The 18,292-nt window shown below is 44.1% G+C and overlaps 2 protein-coding genes and 1 pseudogene across 3 annotated transcripts; 2 read left to right on the top strand and 1 right to left on the bottom strand.

The window, feature by feature from the left end:
• Nucleotides 1-200: 200 nt before the first annotated feature.
• On the bottom strand, nucleotides 201-2,342 carry MOAP1 (modulator of apoptosis 1). Its single transcript, XM_044231027.1, has 2 exons — nucleotides 2,098-2,342; nucleotides 201-1,993 (listed from the first exon to the last, which is right to left on the bottom strand). Exon 2 carries the CDS (start codon nucleotides 1,874-1,876, stop codon nucleotides 827-829), a length of 1,050 nt encoding a protein of 349 aa, XP_044086962.1. The 5' UTR covers nucleotides 1,877-1,993; nucleotides 2,098-2,342; the 3' UTR covers nucleotides 201-826.
• Nucleotides 2,343-2,442: 100 nt separating this feature from the next.
• TMEM251 (transmembrane protein 251) lies at nucleotides 2,443-4,240 on the top strand. 2 transcript variants are annotated; one of them, XM_044230982.1, is made up of 3 exons: nucleotides 2,487-2,499; nucleotides 2,813-2,960; nucleotides 3,410-4,240. In XM_044230982.1, exons 2-3 carry the CDS (start codon nucleotides 2,863-2,865, stop codon nucleotides 3,819-3,821), a joined length of 510 nt encoding a protein of 169 aa, XP_044086917.1. In that variant the 5' UTR covers nucleotides 2,487-2,499; nucleotides 2,813-2,862; the 3' UTR covers nucleotides 3,822-4,240. The 2 variants fall into 2 exon arrangements, with proteins under 2 accessions (XP_044086918.1, XP_044086917.1); XM_044230983.1 differs by lacking the exon at nucleotides 2,813-2,960 and having other exon boundaries at nucleotides 2,443-2,499.
• A 7,428-nt stretch (nucleotides 4,241-11,668) lies between these two features.
• LOC122894833 lies at nucleotides 11,669-11,839 on the top strand (annotated as a pseudogene).
• The last annotated feature ends 6,453 nt before the right edge of the window (nucleotides 11,840-18,292 follow it).

Below are 18,292 nucleotides of genomic sequence, written 5' to 3'. Positions count from 1 at the left end.
AGGAAGGAAGGAAGGAGAAAAGAAATGAGAAAAAAGAAAAAGAAAAAAAACTACTCTCTACCCACTGGGCCCTAAGAGGAAAATAGCCAAGGGACTAAGATTGTGTAACCTCAGTGTTTTTCAGATTTATGCTTTTGGAACTCTTTGTTCAAATGAAATCTCTCTTGGAATCTTGGTATAAATAAAACATTTTAAAAAGGTCATTGTATCAGCATTCCTTTATTTTATAAGTTCACATACATCATTTTATAACACCTATTAAAATGACATTCAGAACCAGATGTTCTGATGACATGTATCAGAAATCCAGGGTTAGAGGTGACAGCTGCAAACTTATCAACCTCAGCATCTGATCCTGCCTGATTTGGACTGTACAGAATCAAGAGAATTGTGGTTCAGACGGAAAATAACTTAGTATCTTAGCCACTGCTCCTATCTTCATAATAAACATAGGGCAAAACACACCTAAAAACTACCTGATACATCATCACAAGCGACACGCTACCCCTGCACACTACATAAGCTAACGTCTCTCAGAGCACATGCATACATAGCGACGGACCCGCTGTACAATTTTGTATGATAAATTCACAGGAATAAATCTATATTCATAAATATTAGTGCAGAACTACATTCTTCCTAGTCTAGGACACCTTTGGGAGACACGAAACAGGCCCAGAAATGACAAAGGATTTAGACAGAGAACTGTACAGAATGAGCTCCTTGGCTGCACAAGGAAGGGACTGATCAACGTCTGTGAGTACACGCACTGTTCTACCTTCATGCTCTGCTTGCTGCCAGCTCTCCCTTCCCGGATGCCTAAGACTCAGGACAAATGCCCTTCTTGGAGAAGGGCCTCCTCCTCCTCAGCTGCCTCTTCTTCCTTTATCAGCTGCAGCAGCTGCAGTAAGCCAGGGGCTGGGCCTCCCTGCGGCAGGGCCAGCTTCCTGCGAAGGGTTCTGCACACGGCTCCAGCTAAGATTTGGTCTAGGCGGGCCTGATTCACAACATCCTTCTCAATCACTCCTCTCTCCACCAGCTTCTGTAATAAAGGCTCCAACCTTAGCACGTAAGCAGACAATTTCTCTTCATCCTTCTGGTAAGTGGTCAGATACTTGATCTGCAATTCCCTAGGATTATCAATCACCCCAAATACCTGCTCAAGAGCCTGCAGGCATTCAGCCACGGTAATGAAGGGATTGTCTGTCTTGAGGACACGAATAACATCAAATGCTGGGCCTCTAAGGCTCTCTAGCAATCGCCGCCTTTTCTCCAAATCCGACACCCGCCATGTCTTCATCATCTCAGTAGTATGAAACAGCCAGGATTCGAATTCTTCTTCTCCTGCCTCTGGAGGGTTACTGCCCGAGAACACGCTCAGCTTTTTGTATTTCAGGTACTGCAGAACAGGCTGAAGAGCCTCCTCTAAGGCCCGGGCCAACACAGGGGCCTGCACCTCTGGGATCATGTTCTGGCCTAGGTCAAAAGGGTCGTTTCCGTATCCACGAGCTCTGGTCAGCTCCCCCAGCCTTGTGCCCTCTCCCTCTAAGAATTCATTTAATCTGCCTAACAATTCATTATCCAGGCCTGGGGGCTTAAAGATCACTCTCCAGACACCCCCCTTTCCAGGTATCTCCGTAGGGACCACAGCACGAGTCGTCTCCTCAGTCAGTCCCACCAAGGCCACATTCCTGTTCTCATCCCGCCGGAACATTCTCCCGAGCAGTCTGCACTCGCCCAAGGGCGCCAAACCGGCCCGCAGGGCCTCCTCGATCTCCGCCACCGTGCAGGTCGGGGGGATGCCGGCAACCAACACCGCTCTCCGAGGGTCCACATCCATCCCCCGGCACCAGTCTTCCAAGAGCCTCAGCGTCATGGTGCCCCGAACAACGGACTGACGTTCGAATCCGGCCGGGGCACTGACGCCGCCGCGAGGCACGGCGTTTCCCCGCGGCACCCCCGCGGAGTGCCGGCAACGTCCCGACCCCGAGGCCTGCGAGCACAAAGCAGCTGCGTTAGCGGCAGAGGTCAGTGACGCCGGCCCCGCACCGGCGGACGACCTCCCGGCCCGCCCCACTGCGACAAGCCGCGTCTCACCCTCTCCGCGGCCTCGCGCGCCCCTCGCCGCTATCCAGTGTCCGCGGCCCGGACCGTCGCCGGCGCCGCGGGAGGCCGGCCTCTCCAGCACTCGGCGCCACCCGGGGATGGCGGCCCGCGCCGTCGCAGCCGCGCCACTGTCCGCCGCGAGGCACCGGTGGCCGGGCCGAGCGGCCCCGAAGATGCCCAGACCGCCGCCCACGTGAAGGGAAGCGCCGGGGCCCGCGCGGCCGCAGCCCCAGCTCCCGCCCCCGTCCCCGCCAGAGCGGAGCCCGGGCGCGCGCTGGGAGGCGGCCCGGCGTCGCGACGGGGGCGGAGGGCGCGCGCTTCCGGCCCAAGCCGGAAGTCCCGACTGTGGCTGCATCCGGGACGGCGGGCGGGCGGGCCAAACGGGACAGGAAGGTGAGATCCGGGAGCTGCCGGTCTCTGCAGGCTCGGCCGGTGGCCGCTGCCCCGCACTGGGCTCCCGGCGCCGCGAGGCGGAGAGGCCCGGGCCCGGCGCCGCCCGCGCAGCCCTGGTCGGGGTCGCCCGGCGCCGCAGCGCAGCGGGGGGCGGGGCCGGCTGCCGGGGAGGCCCGGGGTGGGGGTGCTGGGGAGCCTCCCGGCCCGGCCCGGGTGACACCGGCTGGGACTCCGGCCGCAGCGACAGGGGCCGGGCCGCCGCGTGACTGGCCGCAGTCACGCTGTGCTTAATCACAATTAGCTTGTGCTCCAGGCTGGCGGCGCTCCCATTTCTCCCAGCCGGTGACCCCGGGGATTTCTCTTATGGTGGCTTTCTCTGAAATGCCAAAACCACCCGAATATTCAGAACTGAGTGACTCTTTAACGCTTGCCGTGGGAACAGGAAGATTTTCGGGACCACTGTAAGTGTTTAAGAGTTACTGTCTTAACGTGGGGGCTCCGACATCGGTTTGACTTGTAGAATCGAGTGTTCACGTCCAAAACAGTACTGTGAAGGCAGAAACTATTTGGACCATAAAGGTGAAGTGTTCCTTAGGAAACCAGTTTAATTCCAGTTTCTCAAGGGAAGGTGTGCTGGACCTATTTAAGCCGGATACAGAGACTGATTTATTCTGTGGGGCTTACATAAAAAGCACTCTCAGTATATGCTGAAACTTTACTTTCTCTTAACTATTACATAAAGCAACAAGCTGTGCATTGTTTACATTTCTTAGGAAATGTGAATTTAATAATTTCAAACCTTAAATGCACTAATGGGGAGTCGTTGTGATGACAGCATTACTAGACCCTAACTTTTTTTTTTCTTTTTCTTTTCTTTCTTTCTTTCTTTCTTTTTTTTTTTAATTTGAAGGCACAGAGCATGGAGAATGATGAACTTCCGTCAGAGGATGGGATGGATTGGAGTGGGATTGTATTTGTTAGCAAGTGCAGGAGCGTTTTACTATGTTTTTGAAATCAATGAGACTTACAACAGGCTGGCCTTGGAACACATTCAGCAGCACCCAGAAGAGCCCCTTGAAGGAACCACATGGACACACTCCTTGAAAGCTCGGTTACTCTCCCTGCCTTTTTGGTTTTGGACAGTTATTTTTCTGATACCTTATTTACAGATGTTTTTGTTCCTTTATTCTTGTACAAGAGCTGACCCCAAAACGGTGGGCTACTGCATTATCCCCATATGCTTGGCAGTCATTTGCAATCGCCACCAGGCATTTGTCAAGGCTTCTAATCAGATCAGCAGACTACAACTGATTGATACGTAGAATCGGTCATCATTTTTTCCTTACAGTTACAAAACTGCCACTACCGTATGGAGCCTGGTCACAAGACTGCAGTTTCTTCACAGATCTCAGGAAGTTGTGGTGGGGCAGAGGCTTTCTAAAAAGTGTGACTAGGGGGCTATCTTTATCTGAATAATAATGAATTTTTAAGTTGAAGCCTGAGATACAGTACTACAAAATCATGTTGATGACTTCAGATTTTGGAAGTAAAATCGTGTCTGTTATTTGCATTCTTTAGAAACTTGAATAAGTACCTGAACTCCTATTTTTATTCTACTGTGCAACATAGTGATGATTCATAAATTTTTCCTTTGGGGAAAAAAATGAGTATGAACATTTCCATTGTGCTTAATGTAAAGAGGTCCAAACATGGTCATAAAGTTTAAATTTTATACAATTAACTTGGCTTGCTTTAGAATTCTTCAAACTAAAACACCAGTTCAGCGTGTTGTAACTAAGCCAGCTATTTCTGCTTGCTTGCTACCAGTTTGTGAGAAATTGGTATAAAATTACTGAGGTGATGGCTGTCTTGATAAGTAAAATTTGTGCTTCCTTTTGGTAATGCTGTCAGCATTATCAGTGTTATTAATGCTACTAGTTTTTAAAAGATTACTTGGGAAGAAACTAAATGTTTGAAAGTTGAGAAATCTTAACACAGACGATGGAAACAAGGTGTTCAGTGGAAATATTTAGTCTGGTCCCTGTCAGATGTGTGACACCCTTTTAAAATACTACTAGTTGTCATCCTTCTGATTTACTTTTCTGGCCTAAGGTCCAGTCTTCAGGTCTTCAGGCAACAGGTGATTTGCATGAAGATGTGATCTGTGTACTTCTTCCTTTGCATTTGTACTTACTACCTCATGTCTGGTACCAATACAAAGAACTAAAACATGGAAATATCAGATTTTAGGATTTTTTTTTTCTGGGCGGGATCAAAATGTATTTTTACATAGTTGTGTCATTAGTACCAAGGCAGTGTTTTACACTGATAGATTTAAATAATCATAATCTTTTTTGGTGCTTATTCTTTTGGGCTGTGTTCTAAGAGGTTGACAGAATTAACTCATTTAATCCTCTCAACAACCCTAAGAAAACAGTTATCCAGATTTTACAGATAAAGCCACTGAGGTCGCGAAGTCAAGTAACTTGCTTGTTCAGGTCCCACACCTGGGAAGCAGCAGAGCGAGAGGTATGAGGCCTTTATTCTAACCACCGGCCTGCAGTGCTTGTCACAAATGACATGGTTCACGGTGCTGTCTGCCCGGCCATGCCAAAGGATGGAAATGGCATTATTGAAAGTTTTTTCTCGTACGAGCTACTGAAAACCTAAAAGTGTTCTAACAACCTCAGCGTTCAAGTCTGACTTGACTAGAATGGAAGGCTGAACATTCCACAGCAAGCTTTACTTGAAAGAGCAGGTACCTTTGTAACTCAAAAGCAGCAGGTAATCTCCAGGTTACCTTCTCCAGGTAACCGATCTCACTTTCCCTTTATTTCTTCCAGAGGTCTGGTGACTGAAATGCTACAGTTTTTGATACAATGCACGGACTGTCCACAGTAGTTAGCAGCTTGAAATACCCGTTTCTGTGAGGGTCCGATAACCAAATCACTTGGCATCTTTTGAGTACTTAACTAGTAGTATGCATAGTGCCGTCATTGTTTTCTGAGTGATTTCCATCTTTCTTCACAACGGGCCTATGAGGCAGGTACGCGCTGGTACTAGTGCCATTTTGCAGAAGAGGAAGCACAGGAATTAATAACTTGCCAGTGGTCACACAGCAAGGACGTGGAAAAGTCAGGATTTGAACTCAGGATGTCTGGCTTCAGATCCCCCGGCCCTATCACCTCGTTATACTGCTTTGCAGAAGAAAGGATAATTTGAGGAAAATCACTGAGCAGTTTCTGATTTGATTTGATTAGTCATGAGGCAGTGGTAGTTTGAAAATGATTGATTTAAGAAAATTATTTTAATTTTTTAAATTTTACAAATGGTTGATATAATGCAAGGTTTGTGAGTCTATCACTTGTCTTATAAAGTAGTAACTTTTATTCATTAAAGTAGACTTTATCTTTTATTATTTATTTATTTAGTAAAGACTTTATTTATTTATTTGGCAGAGATCACAAGTAGGCAGAGGTAGGCTGGAGGGGTGGAGGGGAGGAAGCAGGCTCCCTGCTGAGCAGAGATCCTGATGCGGGCCTCGATCCCAGAACCCTGGGATCATGACCTGAGCCGAAGGCAGAGGCTTTTGATTCTTCTTTTTTTTTTTTAAGATTTTATTTATTTTATTTGACAGAGATTCTAAGTAGGCAGAGAGGCAGACAGAGAGAGAGAGAGGAGCAAGCAGGCTCCCTGCCGAGCAGAGAGTCCGATGCGGGGCTCGATCCCAGGACCCTGGGATCATGACCTGAGCTGAAGGCAGAGGCTTTAACCCACTGAGCCACACAGGCGCCCTGACTTTATCTTTTATATTTCAGATTTTAGTATTTGGGGATTTAGAAAGTGCTTGGTCCATCTCTATCTTTCAAGAGCAGATTGCCTTGGTAGTAGAAGTATTAAAATAGAGTGGGAGTAATTCAGTACTTCCAAATGTAATTACTAAGTTTCAGATTGTAGGATTAATGTTTTTGATTATTTAGGAATTAATTACCCAAGTTGTGAATTATTCCTGTTTTGTCTGTGGCTATTTGATAGTTCAAAGCAGGGCACCTGGGTGGCTCAGCCAGTTAAGCGCCTGCCTTCGGCTCAGGTCATGATCCCAGGGTACTGGGATTGAGTCACACATCAGGCTCCCCGTGGGGAGCCTGCTTCTCCCTCTCCCTCTGCCTGCCACTACCCCTGCTTGTGCTCACTCTCCCTCTGTGTCAAATAAATAAATAAAATCTTAAAAAAATTTCTAATAGTGGGACGCCTGGGTGGCTCAGTTGGTTAAGCAGCTGCCTTCGGCTCAGGTCATGATCCCAGCGTCCTGGGATCGAGTCCCACATCGGGCTCCTTGCTCAGCAGGGAGCCTGCTTCTCCCTCTGCCTCTGCCTGCCATTCTATCTGCCTGTGCTTGCTCTCTCTCCCTCTCTCTCTCTGATAAATAAATAAAATCTTAAAAAAAAATTTCTAATAGTTCCAAGCATTCTTTGTAGAGGGAAAGGTGAAATTAATCCAGTGATTAGGTTGAGGAGGAGGTTAAGCCGATGGAGAGAAAACCTGTGTATTCTATCAAGTTATTGATTTCATATTTACATCACAGTACAGTAAGCAGTGAGTACAGGATTAGATACATGGAAATATAGGAAGTACTTCAGGGGTTTTAGGGAAAGGACAAGCATCCCAGAATTCATAATTGAATATCTGCTTCCAGAAATAAAAACAGTTAATATCCCCTAGTTGCTTAATTCTTCCCCCTAGTTGCTTAATAAGTCACCTTATTTGCAACCACATCTGAAATGAAGTAAAACCTGTTGTGTGTTTTTCATGGAAATATGCCAGATATTTTATTGTTTTCGAATGTGCCAGGATAGAGAATAGATAATTAAATTGGAGAAGCATCTAATTCTTGGAGCTTTAGTCACTATGTTACTTTTCTAGTTTTAAAGATGCCACCAGTTTTTTAATTTTATTTTTTAAAAGTGGGGGGCAACGGAGAGGGAGAGAGAATCTCAAGCAGACTCCACACTGAGCCTGATGGGCCTGATCTCGCCTGAGATCATGACTTGAGCTGAAATCAAGAGTCAGACGCTTAACCAACTGAGCTGTTTCTATGGCAGCTTGGGATGATCTGTGCAGGCAGCACTGGGAGCCCCACGAGGGGCCTATCAGGCCCTCCACTCCAGGGGCGGTGTCAAGTGTGGACATGATCATACGGAGTAGACTGTAGGCGGCTGCCTGCCAGAGGCCAAGTTCGGGAACAAGGTGTATTTTCTGGCTCCAGTTCCTCCCTTCCAGATTATTCTGAACCAGATTCTTATATCAGGGTTCTGCCTCCCACTACCAAAACTTCCCTGTTGTCAAGAGGTCACTGGTCACTTACACATAACCCAATGGTCAAGACTCACCCCTTGTCCTTGAGATATTTTCTTCAGTTGATTTCTGGATCACTGCTGTCCAATAGAGCTTTAGTGATGATGGGAACTGTTTTATATCTGTACTGTCCAAATCAGTAGCTACTAGCTGCATGAAATGAGCCCTTGAGATGTGGCTAATGTGACTGAGGAACTGAATTTTAAATTTTAATTAGTACAAACAGCCACATGTGGCTAGCAGCTACCCGATTTTACTCCAGTTCTAGACTCCTCCCTGGTTTGCCTTCTTCCTCTTCAACTTTTCCTGTCTGCTTTGCTGGCTCCTCCCTGGGGCTCTGCCCAGTGTCTGAATGTTGACATCCTTCAGTTCTCATCTCTATACTTAATCCCCTTGGTCATCCTATCCTGGTTTATGGCTTCAAGTGCCCAAATTTATCTCACTACCTTGCATATCTCCTGAGCTCCACACTTGGATATCCAACTGCCTGTTTAGCATTTACTAAGATGTCTTACCAGGCGTCTGAGATTGAACCTGTCCAAAACCAAGCTCTTCATTTCTCTCTGCACCAAAATCTGCTCAAGTCCCCTCTAAGTCTATCAAATAAGTGGCAAGAGATTCTTTTAAAATGTTATTTCTCTCAAAACCCCTCCTATAGCTTCCCTACTGACAATAAAACTCAAAAGTTCTTAACATGGCTTGCAGTCCTAAATAAGTGGCTCTTGACCATTTTCTACTATTCTGTCCACCCCTCATCCCACTCTAGCCTCACAGATCTTCCTGCTGATTCTAGAATGTACCAGAAAAACCTGTTTCAGGGCTTATGCACTCAGTGTATGTTCTGGCTGGTTGCTCAGCCCTGGCCAAGGCTCTATCACTGTCTTCAACCCTTTGCTCAGTTGTCAGCCTTATGAGGCTGCCTCTGACCAGCCTATTTAAAATTAAGCATCCTCCTTCCCTGTTTTTCTCCACGCACTTAACATCACATGACACGTTACACATTTTGTCTAAACTCCATGAGGGCAGGGATTTTGTCTCTTCCTCTTGTATACCCTGTGCCTAGAACAGTGCCTGGCACACAGTAGGTGCTCATAATTCTTTATTACATGAGTAATAATTGATTTTTACTGCCATTGAATACCTCGTTCATTAGACTGCAGAGCAATCTGGTTTGCTCTCCAGAGAACATAAAGGTTAAAGTTAACATTTTCTAAGTGCAAAGTCCCATCTGTCACATGTTCAAGATAAGTTTAGTGGTTAACTTTCTCAGGTTTCAGCACGTAGTGATATAGTCTTTCTGAGGCCAAGATTTAAATGGAGTCCATTTATTTTTGCCAGCAGTTATGATGTTGGTTGTCTAGGGATGTTCCTTATTCATGCAGGAAAAAAAAAACAACAACCCAAAAACATAAACCACACTTACAAACAAGGTTTGAGGTGGTGAGATTAGAGCCTTGAGCAATTTTCAAGTTACAATCATGGAGATAACAGTTTTCTGAATCATCAAGTGTCATGCCGACCTCTTAGAGCTACAGCCCACCACTGGGGCACTCTGGAGTAAAGGCAATATCTTGGCCCCATAAATGGCTCACTTAAAATCATAATGTGTTTTGAGAAGTTAGTTCCATTTCCAGCAGAATTTTTGGCACTGGAGTAAATTTGTTTTTCTTTTTGCATTGGAGTTAATTTCTATTTAAAATTATACCCCAATGACCTTGTTGCTGCCCCAATGTGAGCTGCTACTTTTTAAATAGAAGCTTACATTCTACTATTCACTGTTCCCTGGGACATGTCTTTAAATAGAGCAATTCTGATCCCAAAGGTCACCTGAGAACTGAAGAGTTAGGGCAACACTATAAAATTCATTGTATACTTTGAGAATAATGCACTGGCAAGAGGGCATCTTTTTCAAGGTTAAAACTAGGCACATCGGTTTTAGAAAAACCTTTTTTTTAAAAAAGATTTTATTTATTTTATGTGACAGACAGAGATTACAAGTAGGCAGAGAGGCAGACAGAGAGAGAGAGAGAGAGGAGCAAGCAGGCTCCCTGCTGAGCAGAGAGCCCAATGTGGGGCTCTATCCAAGGACCCTGGGATCATGACCTGAGCTGAAGGCAGAGGCCTCAACCCACTGAGCCCCCCAGGCGCCCCACTTTTTTTTTTTTTAAACGGCGTCCTACCTCATATTAGCGCACTTTCCTTACCTCTATAGAAGTCATGTTCTGCTCCCTTTTCTGACAAAGTAGTAGACAGAGGGGAAATGTGGATTTTTATTTTATTTATTTAAAAGCTTTTATTTGACAGAGAGTGAGCATGTGCACAAGTGGGCACAGCAGCAGTCAGAGGGACAGGGAGAAGCAGGCTCCCCACTGAGCAGGGAGCCTGATGCAGGGCTGGATCTATCCTGGGATCACGACCTGAGCCAAAGACAGATGCTCAACCAATTGAGCCACCCAGATGTCCCTGGATTTTTTTTTTTTAATTTTCTTTAAGATTCTTAAAAGATTTTTTAAAAAAGAATTTTAAAGATTTTTAAAAGATTTATTTGAAAGAGAGTGTGTGCATGCACAGGTGGGGGGGTGCCGAGGGAGAGGGAGAATCTTAAGCAGACTCTGCACTGAGCGTGAAGCCCAACATGACCTTGAGTTCATGACCTGACCCGAAATCAAGAGTCAGCTGTTTGACTGAGCCACCCAGGTGCCCTGATTTTTTATTCTTTCCTTTTTTGAGAGGGACAGGAAGAGAGAGATTCTTTTTTTTTTTTTTTTTTTTTTTTTAAAGATTTTACTTATTTGACAGAGATCACAAGTAGGCAGAGAGGCAGGCAGGGGGAAAGCAGGCTCCCTGGTGAGCAGAGAGCCCCATGCGGGGCTCGATCCCAGGACCCTGGGATCACGACTCGAGCCAAAGGCAGACGCCTTAACCCACTGAGCCTCCCAGATGCCCCCGAGAGAGATTCTTAAGCAGGCTTCATGCCCAGCCCAGACCCGGACTTGGAACTCAATTTCATGACCCTGAGATCATGACCTGAGCCAGAATCAAGAGTCAGACACTTAACTGACTGAGCCTCCCAGGCATCCCTTTGTTTTGGTTTTTAAGTCTAGATTAGTTAATTTTTTTTTCATTTCTTTTTTTTTAAGATTTATTTATTTGACAGTCAGAGATCACAAGTAGGCAGAGAGGCAGGCAGAGAGAGAGGGGGAAGCAGGCTCCCTGCTGAGCAGAGAGCCCAATGTGGGGCTCGATCCCAGGACCCTTGGATCATGACTTGAGCTGAAGGCGGAGGCTTTAACCCACTGAGCCACCCAGGCACCCTAGATTAGTTAATTTTTGCCCTGAATTACTTACATGACAAATGTATTAAACTGTTAATATGGCTGGTCTACCCTTACTAAATTTAAAGTATAATTTTTTCAAATTAAAAATTGAGGTGTCTGGCTGGCTCAGTCAGTAGAACATGTGACGCTGGATCTTTGGGCATAGAGCTTACTTAAAAAAAAAATCGGGGTGCCTCGGTGGCTGGTGGGTTAAGCTCTGCCTTCAGCTCAGGTCATGCATGGTCTCAGGGTCTTGGGATCAAGCCCCGCATGGGGCTCTCTGCTCAGTGGGGAGCCTGCTTCTCCTCTCACTCTGCCTGCCTCTCTGCCTACTTGTGATCTCTCTGTCAAATAAACAAATAAAATCTTTTAAAAAATAAAAAATAAAATAAAAAAATAAAAAGATCATTTGACAGTTTCAATAACTTTTGAAGAACAGTAACTTTTTCTGTATTTGTGTAGAAAAATACAAAATGTTTCTTTAAAATGCAAAGAGAAGCTTTGCACAGTGGCAGTATCGTAGCCAATGAGGTTTATCCGAGGCGCGATTATTGCTAATTAAAATGCAAAGAGAACAAGAGTGTACAGTGAAAAGTCTCTCTGTTATTCCCAACCCAACCCCCTCTGCTCAGCAGATTTCTGGCTATCCTTTTTTTTTTTTTTAAAGATTTTATTTATTGGGGCGCCTGGGTGGCTCAGTGGGTTAAGCCGCTGCCTTCGGCTCAGGTCATGATCTCAGGGTCCTGAGATTGAGTCCCGCATGGGGCTCTCTGCTCAGCAGGGAGCCTGCTTCCCTCTCTCTCTCTCTGCCTGCTTCTCCATCTACTTGTGATTTCTCTCTGTCAAATAAATAAATAAAATCTTTAAAAAATTTAAAAAAAAAGATTTTATTTATTTATTTTACAGAGATCACAAGAAGTCAGAAAGGCAGACAGAGGTGAGGGGGAGGAAGGCTCGCTGCAGAGCAGAGAGCCTGATGCAGGGCTGAATCCCAGGACCCTGAGATCATGACCTGAGCCGAAGGCAGAGGCTTAAGCACTGAGCCACTCCTGCCCCTGGCTAACGTTTTAGATACCCAACGTCTATCTAGCCAATATCCTCCATGAGTAGCATTCTACACGCTGTTCTGTATCTTACTAGTTTTCATTTACCAGCACATCCTAGAGATTGCTCTTTAATACACAGAGCTACACTTTGGTCTTTTTAAATGGTCATGCAAAATTATTAATATTCTATTTTTATTTAATTGACTAGCGTCTTGAGAATGGACATTTAGGTTCTGTTTTTATTTAACCAGAGTCTGTAAATGGGCATTTAGGTTCTTTACAGTCTTATTACTAAGGATGATGCTTCAATGAATAGTGCTGTAAATAGATCTGTGCACCTGTGTGCTATTATCACTGGATACATTTCTGTAAATGAAATTGTTCAAAGAACAATACCTCTAACATTTTGACAGAAGTGCCCACTCGGCTTTCAAAGAGCTTGTATCAAATCACACTCTCACCATCAGTACTGTATACCCCTCACATCCTTTCCAGTTCAATATTGCACCAAAACTTTTGATCTTTTAGTCTGAAAAGTAAAAAATGGTATTACATTGTGTCTTTGATTTTATTTGAAGTAGCACCTTTTTCATTTAAAAGCCATGTGGATTTCTTTTCTTATGTTCTTGCCATTCCCTTCCTTTGCCCACTTCTGTGGTCTCTGGTTGATACATATGAGATCTATAAAAGGCAGTAATTCTTATTTGTGCTGAAAATACAAAATACCTTTTCCCTCTTTGCCCTTTAGCCTTGTTAATAAAATGTTCCAAATTTTTTGTTATGCTATAATTACTAATCTCTTCTATTATGGTTTCTGTATTTTAACAAATCTTGCTCAGGAAACCTTCCTCACTCTGAGACTATAAAAACTATTACTCCATTTTCTTTTCATAGTTTTGTGCTTTTGTTTTATCATTAAAAACCTTGATTCTAGGGGCCCCTGGGTAGCTCAGTCTGTTAAGCATCTGCCTTTGGCTCAGGTCATGATCCTAAGGTCCTGGGATGGACTCCAGCATTCTCCCTCTCCCACTCCCTCTGCTTGTATTCCCACTTTCATTGTCTGTCAAATAAATAAATCTTAAAAAAAAAAAAAAAAAGGCTCCATACACAGCATGGAGCCCAATGCCAGGCTTGAACACATGACCCTCAGATCAAGACCTGAGCTGAGCTGGAGTCAGACACTTAACCAACTGAGCCACCCAGGTGCCCTTTGATGAGGATTTTACATGAAATATCCAGGAAATAGGGGTACCTGGGTGGCTCAGTGGGTTAAGCCTCTACCTTCGGCTCAGGTCATGATCTCAGGGTCCTGGGATTGAGCCTCTCTGCACAGCAGGGAGCCTGCTTCCCCCTCTATCTCTGCCTGCCTCTCTGCCTACTTGTGATCTCTCCCTCTCTGTCGAATAAATAAAATTTTTTAAAAATCCAGGAAATAATTATCACAAAATGATTATAATCAATTTCCTCAAACATGTAAATTTTACTTGTAACTGTCACCTGCTACATTTATGGCAATAGTTTTAATTTTTAAAAATTTATTTATTTGACAGAGAGATAGATCACAAGTAGGCACAGCAGCAGGCAGAGAGAGAGGGGGAAGCAGGCTCCCCGCTGAGCAGAGACCCCCGATGCGGGGCTCAATCCCAGGACCCTGAGATCATGTATGGCAATTGTTTTGAATTCTGCAGTGCTCAACTACCCCACACTAAGTTCAAACAGGAATTTCTTATGAACATTTTATCATAACATAGTGATTGACAATTGAGTTAGAAAGTCTAGGTTTTCAGGATGTCTTATGCATGAATGCTATTTTATATACATAAGATATTCTATATTGGTTCAGATTGTACAATTCCACTGAGAAATAGACGTATCTTTAATAGGCTGAATAGGAACTAGTATTTTTTTTTAAAGATTTATTTATTTATTTGACAGATCACAAGTAGACAGAGAGGCAGGCAGAGAGAGAGACAGAGAGAGAGAGAGAAGCAGGCTCCCTGCTGAGCAGAGAGCCCGACACGGGACCCGATCCCAGGACCCCGAGATCATGACCCGAGCCGAAGGCAGCGACTCAACCCACTGAGCCACCCAGGCACCCCTGAATAGGAACTAGTATTAAAGTACTATGCACCTAACTGAGGGCCACATATGTCTCCAACTGATTTTCTCATTTGGAAACCTAAACTTTATTTCCTTTGAAAGTACAGTCTTCTAAAAAAAAAAAAAAATTTTTTTTTTTACTAGCAATTGGATTTTTTAGAAAAAATTTTAAAAATTCTGAGTAGCTAAAATAATTCTAATAATTACATATATTCACAAAGGATTATTTATAATATTCATAAAGGAATAATTCAAATATATTTCCTAATATGAAGGGGGGATGTATAGGGGGCTAGATGCCACAGAAACACCCAGCTGGTGGGCCTTACATTGTCTAGGAAGCCAGAAGTCTGGAGGAAATGTTTAAGTTGAAACCTAAGGGACGGGAAGAACTAGACAGGCAAATGAGGTCACTTGGCTGAGATATAAAAGGCAACTAGTTGCAGAAGCATAAATCCTCTTAGTATGAACACTATCTCTAAATGGGGTAAAACTGATTCCCTCCCACATTCTTTTCCCATTTATTTTTTTTTAAAGATTTTTATTTATTTGATAGAGAGAGACACAGCAAGAGAGGGAACACAAGCAGGGGGAGCGGGAGAGGGAGAAGCAGGCTTCCCACTGAGCAGGGAACCAGATGTGGGGCTCGATCCCAGGACCCTGGGTTCATGACGAAGGCAGATGCTTAATGACTGAGCCACCTAGGCGCCCCCATTTATTTTTTTCAAAGTAAATTTTCTTCCCAAGTGATTTTTAAAAATTTTTTATTTGGGGGTGGGAATGGGTGGGGAGACAAAGGAGGGACAGGGGAGGGGCAGAGGAAGAGGAAGAGAGAGAATCCTAAGCAGGCTCCAAGCCCAGTGCAGAGACCTATGTGGGACCTATCTCATAACCCTGAAAGCATGACCTGAGCTGAAATCAAGAGTTGGGAGGCTTAACCCACTGAGCCACCCAGGTACCCCTTCCCAAGATTCTTTTTTTTTTTTTTTTTTTTAAAGTAAGCTCTATGCCCAACACGGGGCTTGAACTCCTGACTCGAGATCAAGAGTTGCATGCTCTACCAACTAAGCCAGCCAAGTACTCTTTTTCCCAAGTGATTTTGTAAAAAAATCTTCAAACTTCCTAACTTACAAACAACAGCAACCCATTATAATAGGTTCCATGAAACTCTATTAAATAAGTATTTCTTGGGGCACCTGGTGACTCAGTCAGTTGAACATTTGCCTTCGGCTCAGGTTATGATCCCAGGGTCCTGGGATTGAGCCCCACGTCTGGCTCTCCGCTCAGTGGGGAGCCTGCTTCTTCCTCTCTCTCTGACTGCTGCTCCAACTGCTTGTGCTGTCAAATAAAAAATCTTAAAAAAAAAAAAAGTATTTCTTGGTACGCCTGGATGGCTCAGTTGGTTAAGTGACCAACTCTTGGTTTGGGCTCAGGTCCTGATCTCAGCGTGGTGGGACTGGGCCCCAGGTCGGGCTCCTGCTTGGCACAGAATCTGCTTCAGATTCTCTCTCCCACTCCCTTTGCCCCTCCCAGTCATGTGCTCTCTCTCTAGAATAAATGTATCTTTAAAAAAATACACATTATTTCTTAATATAAAACAAAAGCACTTATAGAAAAACAATTTGTTGCATATGTCCATATATTTCACATTTTACACTCCATGCCTCACAGTATTTATCTAAGTCTGGGGTCAAGCTTATTTTTAGCTAGTACCCTGAGGCTGACTTTCCTGTACAAAAGTAAATTCAAAAGAAATTCAGAGATTAACTATCTTGCTTGCCTATGGCTTATGTCTGTACCCTTAGAAGGCAGCAGATTAGAAAACCAGGCAAGCCATTTCTTCTATACTGGTCCTTCACACTGATATTTTTTGTCACACATGTACCTCATGTATCAAGAAGGCAGTATTAGAGTTAGAATTCAGTATTACAATTAAGGAACAGATCAATCAAACCTATAACCCAGACCTCAAAACACTGGACTGTAAGAGCAAATATCTTGAAATTTCTTCTTTATAAATATATTTACTAAACAAAAAAGGAAACAAAATATTCAGGAGCAAAGCACAGCTATTGCTTTAAAAATATGAACTATTTTAGGGCACCTGGATGACATAGATCATGTAACTATTGAGTTCAGGATCATGAGTTTGAGTCCCACGTTGTGTGTCGAGGTTACTAAAAAAAAACATAATACACTTTTTTTTTTAAAAAAGATTTTATTTGTTTATTTGACAGACAGAGATCACAAGTAGACAGAGAGGCAGGCAGAGAGAGAGAGAGAGAGAGAGGGAAGCAGGCTCCCTGCTGAGCAGAAAGCCCGATGCGGGACTCGATCCCAGGACCCTGAGATCATGACCTGAGTCGAAGGCAGCGGCTTAACCCACTGAGCCACCCAGGTGCCCTACACTTTTTTTTTTAAGATTTTATTTATTTGACAGACAGAGATCACAAGTAGGCAGAGAGGCAGGCGGGGGGGGGAGGGGAAGCAGGTACCCCACAGAGCAGGGAGCCCTACATGGGGCTCAATCCCAAGACCCTGGGATCATGACCTGAGCGGAAGGCAGCCACTAAACTGACTGAGCCACCCAGGTGCCCCAAAATAATAAACTTTAAAAAAGAAAGAAAATTTAAAAATATATCAACTATTTTAACTATGTTGGCAAGTTTTTTTTTTTAAAGGATTATACGTAGAAAAAGATTTTAAGTCAATATCTGAGTAGAAATGCCAACATTAGAGACATTATCACAAACTAAACAAGGAAATTTCTATTTAGAAAACATTTTCTAGGGGCGCCTGGGTGGTTCCGTCAATTAAGCATCTGCCTTCACCTCAGGTCATGATCCCGGAGTTCCAGGATCAAGCCCGGAATTGGGCTCTCTGCTCAGCAGGGAGTCTGCTTCTCCCTCTGCCCCTTATTCCCCTTGTGCTGTCCTTCCCCCTCTCTCAAATAAATAAATAAAATCTTTAAACAAACAAACAAAAAACAAGAAAAAAAAAACAAACGTTTTCTAGCTGCTTTTTTTTTTTTCTATTTGGTATTGCTTTGGTTACATAAATGGGCTTAAGGGGAAGGCTGATGTTCCAAGTGAAACAATACTTTAAAGATATGAAGGGGTACCTGGGTGGCTCAGCGGGTTAGAGCCTCTGCCTTCGGCTCAGGTCATGATCCCAGGGTCCTGGGATTGAGTCCTGAATTGGGCTTTCTGCTTAGTGGGGAGACTGCTTCCCCATGCCCCTGCCTGTCTCTCTGCCTACTCTGTCAAATAAATAAATAAAATCTTAAAAAAAAAAGATACTGAAATATTAAAAGGTATCTAAATTCAGTTTCCTTAATAGCATGTACCTTCTAAGCTGTAGACTTCAGTATGTGTAACTGGGAAAGTACTATGGTAATCTACGGTAATCTTTTTTTTTTTTTTGTAATTTTTTTAAAGTTTTTTTTTCTTTTTTTAGATTTTATTTATTTGACAGAGAGAGACACGGTGAGAGAGGGAACACAAGCATGGGGAGTGGGAGAGGGAGAAGCAGGCCTCCTGCAGAGCAGGGAGCCCGATGCAGGGCTTGCTCTCAGAACCCTGGGATCATGACCCAAGCCGAAGGCAGATGCTTAACGACTGAGCCACCCAGGCGCCCCAAGGTTTTTCATTTTAAATTTTATTTATTTGTTTGACAGAGAGAGACACAGTGAGAGAGGGAACACAAGCAGGGGAGTGAGAGAGGGAGAGGTAGGCTTCCCTCCGAGCAGGGAGCCCGATGCCAGGCTTGATTCCACGACTCTGGAATCATGACCTGAGCCGAAGACAGACGCTTAATGACTGAGCCACCCAGTCATTAGAATAGGTGACAAACACCTATTCTAAGATTCAATTCATTTCAGAAATAAATCATATAATCTGTAAGGTTACTTTTTTTTTTTTTAAAGATTTTATTTATTTATTTGCCAGAGATCACAAGCAGGCGGTGGGGGGGGGT

Source organism: Neovison vison, chromosome 13 (genome assembly GCF_020171115.1).
Source record: "Neovison vison isolate M4711 chromosome 13, ASM_NN_V1, whole genome shotgun sequence".
Lineage (NCBI taxonomy): Eukaryota > Metazoa > Chordata > Mammalia > Carnivora > Mustelidae > Neogale > Neogale vison.
Note: the sequence above shows the minus strand (reverse complement) of the source record. Positions and strands in the feature narration are given on the sequence as shown.

What these genes read in the sequence shown, in the direction of transcription:
- MOAP1 (XM_044231027.1), bottom strand. Translation starts at nt 1,876, where the DNA reads ATGACGCTGAGGCTCTTGGAAGACTGGTGCCGGGGGATGGATGTGGAC.
- TMEM251 (XM_044230982.1), top strand. Translation starts at nt 2,863, where the DNA reads ATGGTGGCTTTCTCTGAAATGCCAAAACCACCCGAATATTCAGAACTG. An exon ending in GGAAGATTTTCGGGACCACT is followed by an intron (nt 2,961 to 3,409) that starts GTAAGTGTTTAA and finishes TTTAATTTGAAG; the next exon opens with GCACAGAGCATGGAGAATGA.